The following is a 16,415-nucleotide window of genomic DNA, read 5'->3' as shown; positions in this document are numbered from 1 at the left end:
AGTCATAGATCTGACAGCATGTTGGTTTAGACTAGGATTCAGGTCTACTTTTTGCCATGAGTACTGTCTCAGCTTGCCAGCACGCATAGAGAAAATGAACTCAGATCAACTCTTTTCCAATGTTAATGTTACATGGAGGGTAAAAATAACAAGCAGTGAAAATACACTACATCTCTCGGGGCAGTTTCAAGTCAGTGTCAGTGTCAAGTCAGTTTCAAGGCTGATGGGTGTTTAAAACAAAGACAGTATAACAGTCACAGCGACTGGCTGATGGTTATTTGAAACAAAGAGTATACCAGTCACAGTGACTGGCTGATGGGTGTTTGAAACAAAGACAGTATAACAGTCACAGTGACTGGCTGATGGTTATTTGAAACAAAGAGTATACCAGTTACAGTGATTGGCTGATGGGTGTTTGAAACAAAGACAGTATACCAGTTACAGTGATTGGCTGATGGGTGTTTAAAACAGAGTGTGACCCCAGACTGAGGAAGCCAAAAGACACATCAAATAAGTGTTGTATAGTTATATTAGATTGCCGTGGCATAACATATCACAAGGTTACAGCGAAAAACAAAACCTAACATCTGTACTGACACTTATGATCAGACAGAAATGAAATGTGTGCAGAGCCTAACTCCATCTGACAAGCACAGGTGCCTCCTGAAACTCTCACCACAGCCAGTGTGCTGCAGCACCCTCAGAATGACTGGGTTTCTGGAATGAGATTGCAGCGGTTTACAGTCATCATCAGGGTTCCCACTCTAAGTGAAATGTTGAAATTCCCTGACTTTTTCTGACTAAAAAGCTGAACTTCCATGACCTGAACTTCCATTCAAATGGATAGAAAAACAGGCTGCCTTTGTGCTGAGCAGACAAAAAACAGCCAGTGTTTTAAGTCCATCGATCTGTGAGCTTTATTCACTTGTTCACAGATGTTTTCAGTACAAAAACTTTAAAGTTTTCACTGCTTAAACATAATGTACAATTATGACCACATATGACTGGGCCTATACACCCTTTTAAAACACACTGGCCCTTATGCAACACATGTTGAGCAAAATATTTGCATGACTGCAAAGGGCTCCCTCTCCCATACTCGATAGATCAGTAGTAGTTTTGCAAACTTTACGTTTAGCTTTTCTGTTGTCGACTTTTAACACCCATCCCAGATTGTCTTTGAAGTCATCATTTTGTAGCCAAAGCTCTTGAAATGTACATTTTCCTGGCATGTTTGCCTTCATTAGCAGGTACAGGAGAGTGGGAAGGGGACAAATGGGTACCGAAAAATCTAGTAACCACTCACTCAATACGGGAAACGTTTGAAATAACCCCATAAAGAAAAATTCTGCATGGAAAATATTACATTTTGATAAATGGCAACTAAAATTTAAACATGCTACAAACAAAATTCCGATATTCCATGACTTGGACGAAAAAAATGATCAAATCCTCTGTCTTTCCATGTTTGGAACAGAGTTTTTAAAATTCCATGACATATAGGAACCCTGCATCATTAATTACTGACCAGGAAGTGTTGCTTTGTGAGTCAGTGACACAGAAAACTCATTCTTTACATGATCACTAAGATCTGTACTCATACAGAGATACCACTAGTAGAAATAAAGACACAAAAACCCAAGTCAATTTTTGTAACTTTATTTTATAAAGAAAGCCATCTTCTCACTCAGATGTTCCTGTGAAGAGAAAACAGAGATCTCATTAGAGTGGGGTTTCAGTGGAATGGACAGACATATACAGGTATCTGTTTGTAAGGCTTAAGTGAACAGACTTGTGTTCTGCTAATCCCACAGAGCCAGCAGTGACAGTGGAGATGAGTTTAATCTCGCAGTGAGAAGTGTGTGAAGTCTTACTTTGCCACCACACTGTCGTTCTTAGCCAGCCTCAACAGGGAGTCATCGGATTCACCCTATACATAGAATTCCATGACATTACATTAGTCTGTGCCAAACTGAGAAAGTTTATCAAATTTATTCTTCACGTACAACTTTTCCTCTGCTCCCCAAGGGTGCAACAAAGTAGATTAGCTTCTCTAAGATAATTCTTAGCAGAAAAGACCACTCCACAGTTTACTGACACAAATATAAATCAGCAGAGAACGCTGCCATTCAGCAGAACATGACTAACTACAAATAGTTTGGAAAGTTTCCCTGACAAATGGCAGTCTCTCAAATTGGAAGGTGGAAAGTACCATTCTACGAATGGCCCCGCAGATGGCGTAGGTCTTGAACTGTCCATTGAACCTGCCAGTTGCCTTGTCAACCTATAGAGATCGGAGAAGAGAAACATGAGAAACATGTGCATTACTATAGAAGAGTGTTAGCAATACGGGTGTACAGCGCCTCACCAAACACATGGTTCAATACCTCTCAATTCTGGGTTACTTATTTTTTTTATATCATTTATTTATTTATTTGCCAAAACAGCAGTCTACACCAATAACAGGTGGACAAAACTGACATGATTCCTCTTCCCCCCTAGCTCAATGAATACAGAAGTAGTGAAGCAAGATTCAGCAGCAACTGCAGAAATGTGTTCTTAATTAGTAAAACACATTCATACATACAACATTCATACAGACCAGAACATGTTGGATTATAGTAAAACAAATGGCTAATGACCCAAATAACAAGAATGTACAGCTTCCATTTAAAGAAAAAAAAAGATTGTTTTAAATGATGTCTAATTATGATCTGAACTCCAGTTACATTACAGGAACCAAAATTATTAACAGTTTCATGAAGCTATTAGTAGGCAATCTGTAAAACATTATATCATTCTACAACAAAGGATGGCTGAAAATGTATTTGTTTCAGTACAAAAACTCACACTGAGTTGTGTACACCATGTAATACAGTCTGAATGCTGGTACACTTCAGCACCTTATCAGCTCTGATGTGAATAGGGCACCAATAAAAGATGTGTACATGTGTCTCACCTCAGCAATGTTGATCTGGATGGAGGCATGGTCCTTGGCACCAATGATTCTGTTGCTAGCAGAGCTATGGGAGCCAAAGAATTGGGGAAAATTACTTTTTTTGCTGTAACAGCATTGAAACGTACACAATTCGAGATCTTTTTCACAACACCACCCTACTTCTCAAATAAAAAAACGCTATCTGTCCCATATTACCATAATGGCCCAACGGTACCTCACAGATTTATTGTTAATGTATATTATAATACCTGCACACCTAGAAATGCCACACGTACAGTTATACTATAAAAACACATACAATAGATATATTGAAACAATTAATCAATGGAAAAGCAACGTGAAAATCTACCACTATAAATGTACATTCCCTACAAGAACATAACACACAGCAGAAGGCAAAATTCAGAGAGAGACTAAATAGTCAGCATCCTGTTAGGGTGCACTCAGAGCTTAAAAGATGACAGAGTTACAGAAAATTATTAGAGCAACCACAAACACAGTGCCCTACAGTCATGGAAAGAGCAACAGGAATTCAGCTACTACTCTGTTCTTCTTCATTTAGTTACCAGCCTAGCTGAAGGATTCGGACATTAATCGTCGTCCTCGGTCATCCTTTTCATTTTGATCAGATTTTTCCAAAAAAATAAAGACGGAATGATCACTTGAACACCCTCCTAAAACATCGTTTACCTTGCTGGACACATCAGCTATTCATATTATAGATTTGAATGTTGAGGCATATTGTAAAAAAAGTATTTTTTATACAAGACTGCTTCAACGTAACACAGATGTTGGAGAGTATTACACTTACCATTTACGGGGGACGTACAAGTCCACAAATTCACCAGCGTCGTTCTGCATCTTGATAAATTATCGAAGTTAGACCTGGGATAGATCTATTCTTTAAAAAATGGAAAGTCGTATTAATTGTCACTTCAATTCCAGTATACATTTGCCTGTCAATCAGTTTAATTACAGACCGCACTGTTATTAGACACATAATAACTAGACTGACCTAGTACAATTACATTGTTTAGTGCTTAACGCTAAAATTATAAGGCATCTAAAGACACAAAAAACGTAATATTCCGACTCATTTAACATGTCATGCAAATGAGTATATTTCGCCAAATTTCCACACAAGGCGCTAAGCAGCTAGCTACGAGATTCGCTAGGCTAGCAAAAGCATGGCACGAGCCTCCTTCGTGCCGCACGCACGGGCCTACTGTTTTTAGAAAATAATACGACATCCGCACGGTTTGTTGCTCTATATTTGCTTTGCGTCCCAATAAATGACATAAAATGAGCAAAATTAACTGAAAGGAGAGTTAGTAACCGCTTTCAAAGCAACAAAATTTACTATTTAGACGAGGAGAAGGTACATACCAGACCAATGCTAACGAATGGTTGACGCGGAAAGGGAGGAGAAAAGAACAGGAAGTGGTATTGAAAGACCGGGTCACAGAACTGTGAAGCTAGAAAAATGAATGAAGGACTGCTAAAGACGCGACTTTCAAATGAGTAGTCCGAGCTGTGCAACAGTTGACTTCCCCACAACATCGATTTAGGCATGTGATTTTGAAATGTATTTCTCTGTTCATTCAATGAGAGATATATAACATGGGTCATGGGATTCCGTTTTTTAAACCTCTGTTGAAATGTTCCCTTTCAAAGGAACCTCCAAATACTATATTAGATAGATAGATAGATAGATAGATAGATAGATAGATAGATCACAGTATACAGTCTTTGTATTAAAAGGAAAGCAGGGATGCATCAAATTGTTACATACTTTCTTAGTGCATAATGATCCTGGCCCTTTGCCTGATAGCACTTTTATGTTGAAAGTATCCTCCGAAGGAGGACATTTTAGGTGAGAACTATGAATGACTTCACACGGTTGTTGGGCTAGGGTTTTCCGCGGGGTTCTATGATGCAGATACATGGCTAGGATACACAGCTAGGAAAACGGATTACTTAACGATACAGTTATTTTTCGTGGATACAACATAATCAGTAAAGAACTGGAAAGTCTTAGCATATGGCAACCGAAGAAATTACAAGGGAGGATGCTCTGTCGCGCGTGGGTTACAGACATGCTTGTCATATTATGCTGTACGCTGATACTACTGCCAAACTTTTCAGAAAAATCCCAATTAAGCACGTAGTGCTGGTAAGAGAGCTCAGAACCTATTGTACCTTATTTAAGTACTAACATTTCAACAGAATTTAAAAGAAGCTGTTTAAGGCTTGCTCTGTCTCTAAGGAAAAGTGAGATAGAAACCTACAGCCTAAATTCAGACACTCTTTATGTTCCTAGATGCAGATGCGTTTTGATGGTTTTTTTGGTTTTCCAGGAGGGTGAGTATGGTACTCACAAATGTGAAAATGACTAATTAACTGTATTAGAAGACAGTCAGAAGGACTTATGAGCTATTTTTCTGTTAACAGTTCATATCCCATCAATGAATAATTACCCTTCTCTTCCATGAATCCTGAACTACTGTTTGAACCATGATGCTATTCTCTGCTTTCTCCATTCTGATACATGTAACACTAAACTTTGAATACACAACTTTTAGCAACATGTATGTTCTTAGGCTCTCAGCGTGTGCTCTGACAGGTTGGTAACCAGGCTGCTCTTTGCTTTAGTCTTGTTAACCCCTTAGAGGAAACTTTGGAGGTGGGCCTTAGCAGAGAGCTTAAGGAAGAGGTGGGTGTGGCCATCCCTGTTAGTGAGGAGGATCACCTGTCCTCCTGTTTGCATCAGTCACCCTCCCATATCATCACTCACTTTTATGCCAAGAAACTGGAAGAATCTGAACTCCGAGATATAGAGAAGGCAGCAGTGGCCACTGCAGATGATCATGGACTGGAGGTAAAGACCCTGTTTTTAGGGCCTTTAAGTATACATAACCAAGCATATACTCACAGGGTCCTTGACTACCTCTCTTTCTCAGTCTCACTACTTTTCTCTCTGTTTTACTAGGTAATGGGAATGGTTAGAGTACCTCTCTACTTCCTGAAGGATGGAGGAGGTCTTCCTCGTTTTTTGTCGCACTCGTTTATCAGTAACTGTCGCTCCCAGCTGCTCTTTGCCCTGCGGCATTTGGGACTGGTGTCTAAGGAAGAGCTGGAGAGAGCGAAGAAACAGGCAGACCGGCTAAGGCATGCCACAAACTGCCAATGAGAAGAATTATGGGTTAGGACTGACATCAGAGCAAAACTATCTCCACCAAGCGGTGACAGCATGTGGATTTTCCCTAATATATCGGTGGACAGTAAATGATTGATTATCAGTTTACAATTTAGGCTGACATTGGACTGCATGGGGAAATGAGCATTAAAAGGAAATACAATTCAGATTTGGTTTATTTCTTTGTCTGCTGTTGCTGCAGTGTGTTTACTGTTAATACATCTTATGTTATGGCAACACACTAAATATGTTTATAATTTTATCATCCCATGATGGATGATGTAGACCCTTAGTCAAACAGGAACAGGGGAGCAAAAACATCAAGGTCAAATCCATGTTCCAGTTGTTCAGAGAGTGGCCACAAGGTGTCACTCCATTGGCTTGTGTAGAAAATCTCCAGCTTCATTTACAGTTCTGTGCACTGGAACACACTGAAGCATGTGTTTAAGTGTTTTCTGGAACTGCTTTTTTTGTTGTTTTTTAACAATCAGTGAATATAACCACACAGAACAGTAAAAAAAAAGAAGTAATAAGTAGTCCTTAAAGAGGCACATGTCCTTAAAGGAGCACCACACACACACCATTTGTATGCTAGATTCTGGAGACCAACCATTGACTTCTATCATACCAAAAGTCAAGAATAAAAACTTAACCCTAACCCATACCAGAAAACCTTTCATTCTTTTAGTCTCTCTCTCTCTCTTTCTCTGTCTCTCTGTATATATGCACACACGCACACACATATATATATTTATTTATATTTATATATATATATAGCTTACTTCTCATCCTAGACATGATGGCATGAGAATTGACTACTGCATACATGTAGGTTGGTAGTCTGTAAATATCTGAGTCTTTGTGGTTAGACAGTTGAGGAAATCAAACTAACTTGTCTGGGTGTTTCTAATTAAGCAAGTGAAACTACAGGTTTGATGTTTCTAACATTCTGACTCCTCGGTTGCACTCAGGTTAAACTTCCTTTTAACCTGCTGTCATATCCTCTTTTATCTCTAACTTTTATTTCACCACATGTCTGACAGTTGGACAGGAAATGAAACATCTTTGATTGGAACAAACATTAAACATATTTACCATACTGGCTATGGTAAAAATCCCATGATAGTTTGTTGGGTTTCTCAGTATTTCATTTCTTACTGGACTGTGGAGGAACAGCGCAAATATTGGCTGCTAGTTTGTCCTCAGACAAGAGTATCCAATTTTTGAAGTGTGGTTATAGAACTGATACTATAGCATACAGTATCCCAAGTGTATGCATACAAACGCACTGTTTTTTACCATTCTTACTGTTTACTGATACTTTCAGTTATTTCCCTCAACAAATCTCTGGTGTGTATATTGTCTGCTTGTTTTTATCATAGAAGCTTAACCTTGCTTATTTTTTTATCTGCATCATCATCCCCCTCCTCCTTTTTATATTTCTTCTTCATCATCACCATCATCATCATTATCATCATCATCATCATCATCATCATCATCGTCATTTCCTTCTCCTCTTCCTCCCCCTCCTTCTATTGCAAAAGAACATTTTCCCTTCAAATGCTGTGTAGTTTATTAACATGCTAAAGAAGTGACAGGCTTGCCATTACACAGAGCTCTGGGAGCTGATGGTATTGAAGGGGAATGACTGAATCTGTGGGTTGAGGCAGTTGTAATATTTATGACTGAGCTTGCTGAACTGATGTACAGACAGTTTGTGTGAGGACTGTGCAACACTACAGCACCTGCACAGTAACGGATTTTTAATGTTTCCGTTTATCGGTACAGCAGTATTAGCAGTAGACTTTTTTTTAAGCTGTGTTAATTTGTACAAGTGGTCATGTGTACTTTGTGTATGTATGTGTATGTGTGTGTGTGAGTGTGAGTGTGTGTTCAGCCAAACTGATGAAGTAGGTCAGAGCTCTGAGAACTGACTGACCAAGTGGAAACAGAACTGTCCCTGGGGAAGAGACAGAGGGAGAGAGGGATGGAGAGCAGGGGAGAAATAGAATGAGGGATGATGAAAGAAGAGGATAAGGTATAGCAGAGAGGTCAGAATAGGCAACATAATGTTAATAATTCCCATACAGTTGAGACTCTGACCCGTCTTTCTCAGTATCACCTGAACGTTCAGATTAACTTTATAACCAAGCTCGGATCTCATCATTGTCTCTCCGTGGTCATTAATCCAGTGTTTCTCCAGTCATTAATTCAGCCTTTCCAAGCAGTCACAGGAGAGCTGATTCTTCTCGAAACCCAGTAATTTTCCCATCAGGGAGCTGAAGCATGTACAGTATGTATGTGCTCTGTGTGTGCCATTACATCTCCATGAGGTTACAGATCACAGACTTAACCAAGCCCTGTTGTTCTCCAGTGACTGAACCAAACCTGGCTGGCGTAGCATACATAACACAGTAAGCGTGTGTTTGTGCATACGCATGAGCTAATGTATGCATGAATGGATTTTGCTCATTTATGGGTATGTTTTTGTTTGTGGTCCTGACTGAATGACTATATGTGAGAGAAGGCGTCAGATGGAGCGATAGACATATTTGGAGCATGTGTGTTTGTTTGAATTCATCGCCACATCCTCAGTCACCCTGAGGAAGGAAGCACAAGCACAGGAAAGAAGTGTGTGTGTGTGTGCGTGTGTGTGTGTGTGTATGTGTGTGTTTTCTTTTTATTTAACTTCATCATCATTAGAGGACAAAAAAAAAGGAATTTCACCATGTTGAAATAAATATCACATGATAAAAGCAAACAGCTTTGCTTTTGTCACCCGTTTACAGCTGATTTAAAGATCATCTGTCTCTCAAAATGATCTTGTGATTGCACGATCAAATGCAAAGTGAACAGATGAATGAGTAGGTACATATAGAACCTGACGGCGTCAAAGTGACAGCATTGCAGTTTGTTTTCGATTTGTTACAGCTGAAGGTGTTATGTGATGCGATTGGCACTTTCAGCCTTATTTCCTGTGAATGGCTGCCCACACACACACACACACACACACACTAATGTGCAGTTCCCCAGTGCAGAAAAAAACAATGAGTCTGCAACTGGCACTGCCTTTTATGGGCAGAACACAAGCCAAAAACCGTTTTTGATTACTCCTGATTAGCACCCAAGAAGAATACTTCATACTCTCGTTCTGTTCAGCTACCTGTTTATTTGCTCAACAGCAAATTGATGCACAATAACATCTGTTCCACAATGAAAACATAGTTATGTATAACGTATCACGCATAATCACTACGGTTACATGAGCTAAAACGGCATCTATTCCAGAATAACAGCATGGAGCAAACATAAACAGAAACACAGTGAAGCATCTGTTACACAGTAATGACAAAGCCGTGCACTGCTTTATGTCTACTGAAAAATATCAGAAAATATAACAAAAAAAAAAACCCCAACGTCTCTGTTCATATACCATGTACACAAGCTCGCTATAACATGTACTTTACAGTGACATGAGGGACATTGACTGTGTAACATCTGCACAGGGATGTAGTGTTTTCTTCGCCTCTCATACTGCATGACACAATGAATTTGTGATTATATGTCCTGTAAACACGTAAGCCTTATTTAATAGCATCATCTACTCACACAGCTTCACTGAATACTTCACTATCTTGGACCTGTCATATAAATGAGAATAATGTTTCTTCAGAATCACAGTGTGTAGAGGTCCACAACTGTCACACAGAGACATTGTGAGAGTGTGTGTGTATGTGTGTGTGCATATATATATATATGGATCTAGATAAAAGGATACTTATGGTTAAGTGCCTTAGCAGTGTGAAGCCTGTGTGTTATTGTTAATGGTTTGGAGCAGCTCCTCTGGCAGTGAATAGAGGGATGAGAATGGAGAAGCTGTTGTTCTGAAGGGCTTGGTTTATTGCTCAGTTATCATCAGTATTGATTTAATTGCGGTTTGTAACGGCCGTATCGGTTTTATGGCGTATCATCTGCAGCACTGTCGCAGGGACTGGATTCATGACTGGATATTAGTCTCCATGGCACTAGGATTGTCTGTGTGTGTGTGCATGTGTGTGCGTGTGTGTGTGTGTGAGGGAGAGAGTGGGGGTGTGGGGTGGGGGTAGTCACTGACAACACAAGGTCATATGAGAAGGATTTCATGGCCAGAGAGCGAGAGCGAGGGAGAGAGTGATATAGAGAAAGGGGCATGCAGAAAGAGAGAGAGAGATGGAGGGGAGGGGGGTGAAGAGAGACTAAGAGAACAAGACAGCATATTCATATCCCTCCTCATATTTATAGTAAGCCTGCAAGGCGTGGGGAGAGAAAGGGGCGGGGCTTATGTTATGACATTCTCTCTCTCTTTGCCTTAGAACAGCAGAGAAACAGAGAGAAAGAGACAGACAGAGAGAGAGAATGACTGATAGTGCTTGAGAGTGTGCATGTGGTGTGTGTGTGTGTGTGAGAGAGAGAGAGGAGGAGGCTGTTTTTGAGCGTGTATGCATGTGTGAGTGCGTGTACGTGAAGGCTGTTTTTGAATGCGCGCCTTAAAGAGGATAAGAGAGAGACAGAGAGGGAGAGAGGGAGGGGGAAAGAGGGAGAGACGACTGTGTTGAATGTGTCAGAAGGAGAGAAATCAAATTGGCCCCATGAAATCTGTGTGACTCAAACACAGTGTTCTCTGTGTCTGAGCAAGAGGGAGGGAGAACACGGAAGGAGGAGAGTGAGAGAGAGAGAGAGAGAGAGAGAGAGACAGAGAGAGAGAGAGAGAGAGAGGGAGCAAAGACGACCACAGAGAATGAGGTAAGGCTACAGATTTGTTTATTATTTATAGATGTGAATGCGATGTCTTCACCTTCACAAGATTTCAGTGTGTGTGCACGTATGTATGTGTGTGCGTGTGTGTGCAGGATTTTGACATTCGTTTTTTGAGATATGTGTATGGAGACAGGTACAGTAGATGTGCACATGCATGTATACGTGTGTGAGAGACTAGTTATGCTGTGATACGTGTGTTTCTCCTCTCCTGCACTCATGTTATCTTTTGTGTGTACATGCATGAGTGTGTGTGTATCTGCACACATGTTTGACCAGTCAGCTGTACATGTGCATGTGTTTTTGTGCATTAATGACTCATCTGATAACTGTGTGTGTGTGTGTGTGTGTGTGTGTGTGTGTGTGTATGAGTGATCAAACCACAAGCGTATGACTATTCTAACGGTTCTCCTTTAGCTACGTGTCTTTTAACTTGTGCCACTGACCCTCCCTCCATCTTTACTACGTCTATGTACGTGTGTGTGTGTGTGTGTGTGTGTGTGTGTGTATGATTGAGTTTTTTTATATGCTTACATTTTTAGTGTGCACTGTTTTTAAATCGGTGCTTGCTCTGTGTAACTGGAGGTCAATATATCCCCCAGTACTCTGAGACATTATGGTTTGCGTGCCTTCTAATTTATTGTAGTATGTAAAAATAGGTTGTGCTCAGGTCGTGCCCATAGTACAGATAATGTGTAAAACAAGTGTTGCGTGAGTGATGTAGACTGTGTGTTGAAAAGCAGTGACTTGTGTTGATGAAACAGCAGTGTAACGGTCATAGTCTCTGATAGCTATAATGCTCTTAGTGTGCTTTCTCTATTGATCCATATAAGTCACAGCTCTCAGTCTATCTCTCTGCTGTCACTATGAGAGTACAGGAAAGCCTGCAGTCCTCTCCCCTAATCCTGTGCTCTAAGAGTATCTCGCTCTCTCTCTCTCTCTCTCTCTCATGATCATTTTACAAAGGGGTTCCCTGTTTATTTTGTCCTCTCCTGTGCCCTCTATCCCTCATGCTCTCTCCCTCTATCTCTCTCTTTAACTCTCTCTCTCTCTCTCTCTCTGTCTCTCTCTGTCTCTCTCTCTCTCCCTTGTCCTTATCTCTTCCTCTTCCCTCTCTCTACCTCCCCCACTCCAAGTCTTTTTCACACACTCCTTTCCTTCTCTATCAGGGTCATTATGTGGTCAGTTTGATTGATCACCCAGTCATGGAATGACCAAAGAAATGTGGAGAGGGCCGACGGAGGGATCACTAGTCAGGAGAAAAAAAAAGAAAGAAAAGAAAAAAGAAAGGCAGATCTGTGTCAGGTACAGAAACAGTGAGATAAATAGATGAATTGTTGTGGTGGATGAAAAGAAAGGATGTGGGTTGTAGAATGAACATTCTCGCCCTCATTTTGATGAAACATGACAATAATAGAAAAAAAAAATCACTAACGTAAGTCAATGGAGGATACAAATTATATTATATTATGGGTTTCACATACATGCGTGTTTGTGTGTGTGTTGTCTCTCAGGGCATGAGTGTGTAGTGAGAAAGAGTGATGATGCAGGAAAGAGGATCTTGACTGACAGAGAACTAGACTCATCTCAGCATGACCTCCGCAGACATACATAGCTGTCATTCAGGATCTTACCCTGCATAGCCACGATACACAATTTATGGCAAAATTCACAAGCTGTGGTCTTTCCTTACACTCTTGTTTTTATTCTGCCATTCTTTCATAACCCAGGTCAATTGGAAGCATTTGTATTTACATGATGGTAACAAATTGTTTTTTAGGCCAGTATCTGATCCCAGCTCTCCTCAGTCTTAGGCCTGGCGTCAGTGGTAGTCGCAGTTTCTGAACACTGCTGAATACTGAGCTGAATCTATTCATATCGCCATTCATGACCAATTTTTTTCCCCCCCTATTCAAGATTCATGTCACAAAGAGCACTTTCTACAACAAAGTCTTATTTTAGCACTGTGTTGTACAGTCACAGTCACAGCACGGCAGTGGCATTTGAAACGGATGTTCTTTGACGGTTGGTCTCACTCAACTTGATTAAGAGTGGGTTAAGACTTTGCAAAGCTATTAATATTCACACTTAGTTAGTCACATTCATTAAGCCACAACAGCAAAACATTTGTCAGTCTTGCTGATGGGAGCGCATCTTTGACTATGTTTTGTTTTATGCACTAACGCTGTAACAAGTCACGGTTTAAATTTGTGCCAAATTGGTTTGATTGTGGCATTTAAATGATGATTCTACGAAATGAAACGGCTGTGCAAAGGTTGACTGATCATCATTTTGAGAAAAGCTATTTGAGTGGAAAGGGCCGAATGACTATTAGTGTGAGCATTGTCTATGTGTTGTTAATATGCACTGTATGTGATGTGGGTTTCCTAGTATTATGTAACACTTTGCGAGGGAATGCATTGTATTAACAGTGTTAAACGAAAAGATACATCAAGGGACACAATGACTCAGTTAGCAAGCCATTGCTAAGAAGCACTGATACCCCAATATTCTTCTTCAATGTTCATTACAATGGTTAGTGCACAAATCCTTGGTTAAACACATGTGATCTTGAACATGTTTTACTGAAACCCGGAGTGAAATGAGTCAGTGTGAAATGATTAAGTGATAATAATTAACAGAGCCATTTTGCGACCTCAGCAATCCTGTTTATGCTAGCAAGTGACGCTGTGGTTTGCTGCAGGATGTACATTTGCTGTGTGAGATATCTTGAATAAAACGGCAGGGAAATGGCAGTGCACCTTGGTGGCACACTCTTCTTTGTGAGTGGAGCTTAAGTGATGTCTTGTTTTTCTAATATTATCTGGACTGAAGTTCACACATGTCTGACTGAACTTTGACCCAGCTACTAAAAGAAATAATGTTGCTGTGGTTTAGCTAATGATAGCCTGGTTTTGGTGGCATTGTCATGATACTAGATCAGGTTTCACAGACCCCACTCTCGTGGCTACAGTATGACTTTTGCTTCATCTGGAATCCAGGTGACCAAAATATAGTTCATAGACTCCTCATAGGCATAATGAGGTTAAATGGGTGGGTTTCTGAAGCCTTTGACAAAGAGTCTGTGTGTACTCTGTACCAGTTCTACAATGAGAAGGTCGCTTACAATTTGTGTCACCGTTGTTCAACAGTTTGCAAGAGAATAAATAATCTTACATGGAAAGAAACAGCCTGCATGAATTTTAAGTAGAGTCACGTCCCGTGGAAGTGGTTGAGTAGTTCTGCATTGTACAATGTAATGCAGAAATCATCTTTGTATTTGCTGTGTGTGCTTCATGTATTTGTTGTGTGTGGATTGTGCTTCATCTCTGGGTTTTTGAAAGAGGAGATTTACTGCCTATGACCAGACTGTAAATGTACCCTGTGAGTTTTGTTCCTTTACTCCCTGTTCAAAGAGAGGCTGAATGGAATGATACTCCCTTTGAGTAGTTTGCTAGACTTTGAGAAGGGTTTCATGTAGATTGTTTAAACATCGTAATAGGACCTAATTATGTCATGATTAGTTAGATCCTTGGTATGGGCTGATGTTGCGATCAAATTCTTTACCACTATTGTATAGCGCTCGCAGCCTCGTAATGGAACTTACAACTACAGCAATTATTTCTCAGGATTGCCCGTTGTCTCATGTAAGCTTAGCTATGCGTATAATGTATATATTCACTGTGCAAGTCGCTTTGGATAAAAGCATCTGCTAAATGAATAAATGTAAATGTTAATGTACATATTGTGAATGGGAGAGAGCGACAGGCTGTTTGAGTTGGGTGAGAAAGGATGCTGACAGATTTAGTAGGGGTTTATATCTGTTATTTTAGCCTCGTTTTTAGAATTACGGGGAGAAAGACTAGCAAACTGTGGGAGCTCTGTCTCCGTTCTTGTGGGATGATTATAGAAGCATTTGATAAGGTTATGTATACGTTGTCTGTATGTTATATAAACATTGTTATATAAAATACGTGTTTCAGTAAGATGCTGACTGGGTGAGTTGTGTGCTTCTGCTGTGAGAGATAAGGGCAATACTGAGGCTCTTGCCTCGCGGTGCCTTTGGGAGCGTAAAACAGGATGAATAGAAAGCTCTTTAACTCAATCCCATAGCCGATCAGGCTGAAGCACAGCCCTTTAGACCCAAGTCCGCAAACACACCGGTAAATATACGCACATTGATAAACTTACTGTAGATACTACAATGAGTACTCTACACTCTCTGATTGTTTCGTAGGATTCAGCCAGATCTGTCCATTTTCAGTTTTGTATATTCTGAAGTGGATAGATTCTCTTTCCTCCTTCTCTGTGCTATTTTTGGTGTCATTAAAAGAGTCACTTTGGAGTGACCAGTTGGATATCTCCATCACACACGACAGCCACACTAACCTTTGAGTCTAATTACTCTGGTCCAGGGGGGAGGCAGTTTTTTGGCATTGTAAGCAACATAGCATAAGGAGTTATGTGTCATTTTCAACAGATGTGATGATATTATATTGTCAGAATGATATTTACTCATCTCTTCCGAGTAAACAGACCATGAAGGGACTGTTAACTGTTCTGCCTATGCATTGGAATATTCTGGAACTCCCAGTTGCTGACGACAAAAGTAGGACTGCTGAGATACTAACACTGAATTGTGTACATGACACAGTACCCCTGAGGCAAGATATTTTTCTCCATGGACTCACTGGCTTATATTTGCGGAGTTGTACCTGTAGTAATAGTTGAGTTTTCTTAACACAATTGATCACAGTTGTTTTTTGCATTTGTTTGTAATCCCAGCCCACGTTTCGTTGCAGCTTTGGTGTCACGTGCATATGTGGTTATAAGATAGCTCAGTTCCAGGTTAAGATAGAGTGTAATAATTGATAAGATTCATTCAGGACAAGATTGACCACTAAACGTTGACCCCTGTGTTGCAATGTGGGCAGGGATTGGGGGTTAACTCTGTGCTGAGGGAGAGAGCAAGCAACCATGACAAATGAGTGAGAGCCTGTGACTCACACACACACACACACACACATGCCCTTCACTGCAGTGATGGCCTTGGGCTTCAGAATCTCCCAAATACAGACACACATACAGAAACATGAAAAAACCACAGGGCAGCAGCTGATCTTAGAGATGTACATCTTGATGAATATCTCTAATAGCTTGACACACACACACACACACACACACACACACACACACACACACACACGCTGTGCACGCTGACAGTAGGTGTGTATGTATCTTGTCATTTTGAGTAGAGAAGCCTCTCTAACAGCCCCTCTGGTTTTAGTCATAGTCCTGGCAGTACCCTGATTACTCCCGCCCTGACTGAAAATACGTTTGTGCATACAGCAGAGATGAGCCAAGTATCCGCCCCCATGTCAGCACACGCTCAGTACTGTCGGATTAGAGCCGTTACTATGCTGCAATCCAGAGGAACTCTACCATCTGCTTCTTAGGAGGTTCGGT

General features: G+C 40.5%; 2 protein-coding genes across 4 annotated transcripts; one reads left to right on the top strand and one right to left on the bottom strand.

Annotated features, from left to right (window-relative positions):
- Positions 1-1,643: 1,643 nt before the first annotated feature.
- rps21 (ribosomal protein S21) lies at positions 1,644-4,418 on the bottom strand. 3 transcript variants are annotated; one of them, XM_030768877.1, is made up of 6 exons: positions 4,346-4,418; positions 3,771-3,855; positions 2,960-3,023; positions 2,213-2,284; positions 1,875-1,930; positions 1,644-1,697 (listed from the first exon to the last, which is right to left on the bottom strand). In XM_030768877.1, exons 2-6 carry the CDS (start codon positions 3,818-3,820, stop codon positions 1,688-1,690), a joined length of 252 nt encoding a protein of 83 aa, XP_030624737.1. In that variant the 5' UTR covers positions 3,821-3,855; positions 4,346-4,418; the 3' UTR covers positions 1,644-1,687. The 3 variants fall into 3 exon arrangements, with proteins under 3 accessions (XP_030624737.1, XP_030624738.1, XP_030624740.1); XM_030768878.1 differs by having other exon boundaries at positions 3,771-3,860; positions 4,346-4,382; XM_030768880.1 differs by lacking the exon at positions 1,644-1,697 and having other exon boundaries at positions 1,871-1,930.
- Positions 4,419-4,901: 483 nt separating this feature from the next.
- LOC115808366 (U8 snoRNA-decapping enzyme) lies at positions 4,902-6,287 on the top strand. Its single transcript, XM_030769717.1, has 4 exons — positions 4,902-5,132; positions 5,280-5,320; positions 5,612-5,837; positions 5,949-6,287. Exons 1-4 carry the CDS (start codon positions 5,001-5,003, stop codon positions 6,147-6,149), a joined length of 600 nt encoding a protein of 199 aa, XP_030625577.1. The 5' UTR covers positions 4,902-5,000; the 3' UTR covers positions 6,150-6,287.
- Positions 6,288-16,415: the final 10,128 nt, after the last annotated feature.

The sequence above is a fragment of the Chanos chanos genome, chromosome 3, assembly GCF_902362185.1.
Source record: "Chanos chanos chromosome 3, fChaCha1.1, whole genome shotgun sequence".
Classification (NCBI taxonomy): Eukaryota; Metazoa; Chordata; class Actinopteri; order Gonorynchiformes; family Chanidae; genus Chanos; species Chanos chanos.
The sequence above is the reverse complement of the archived record's forward strand: the minus strand, read 5'-3'. Positions and strand labels throughout refer to the sequence as shown.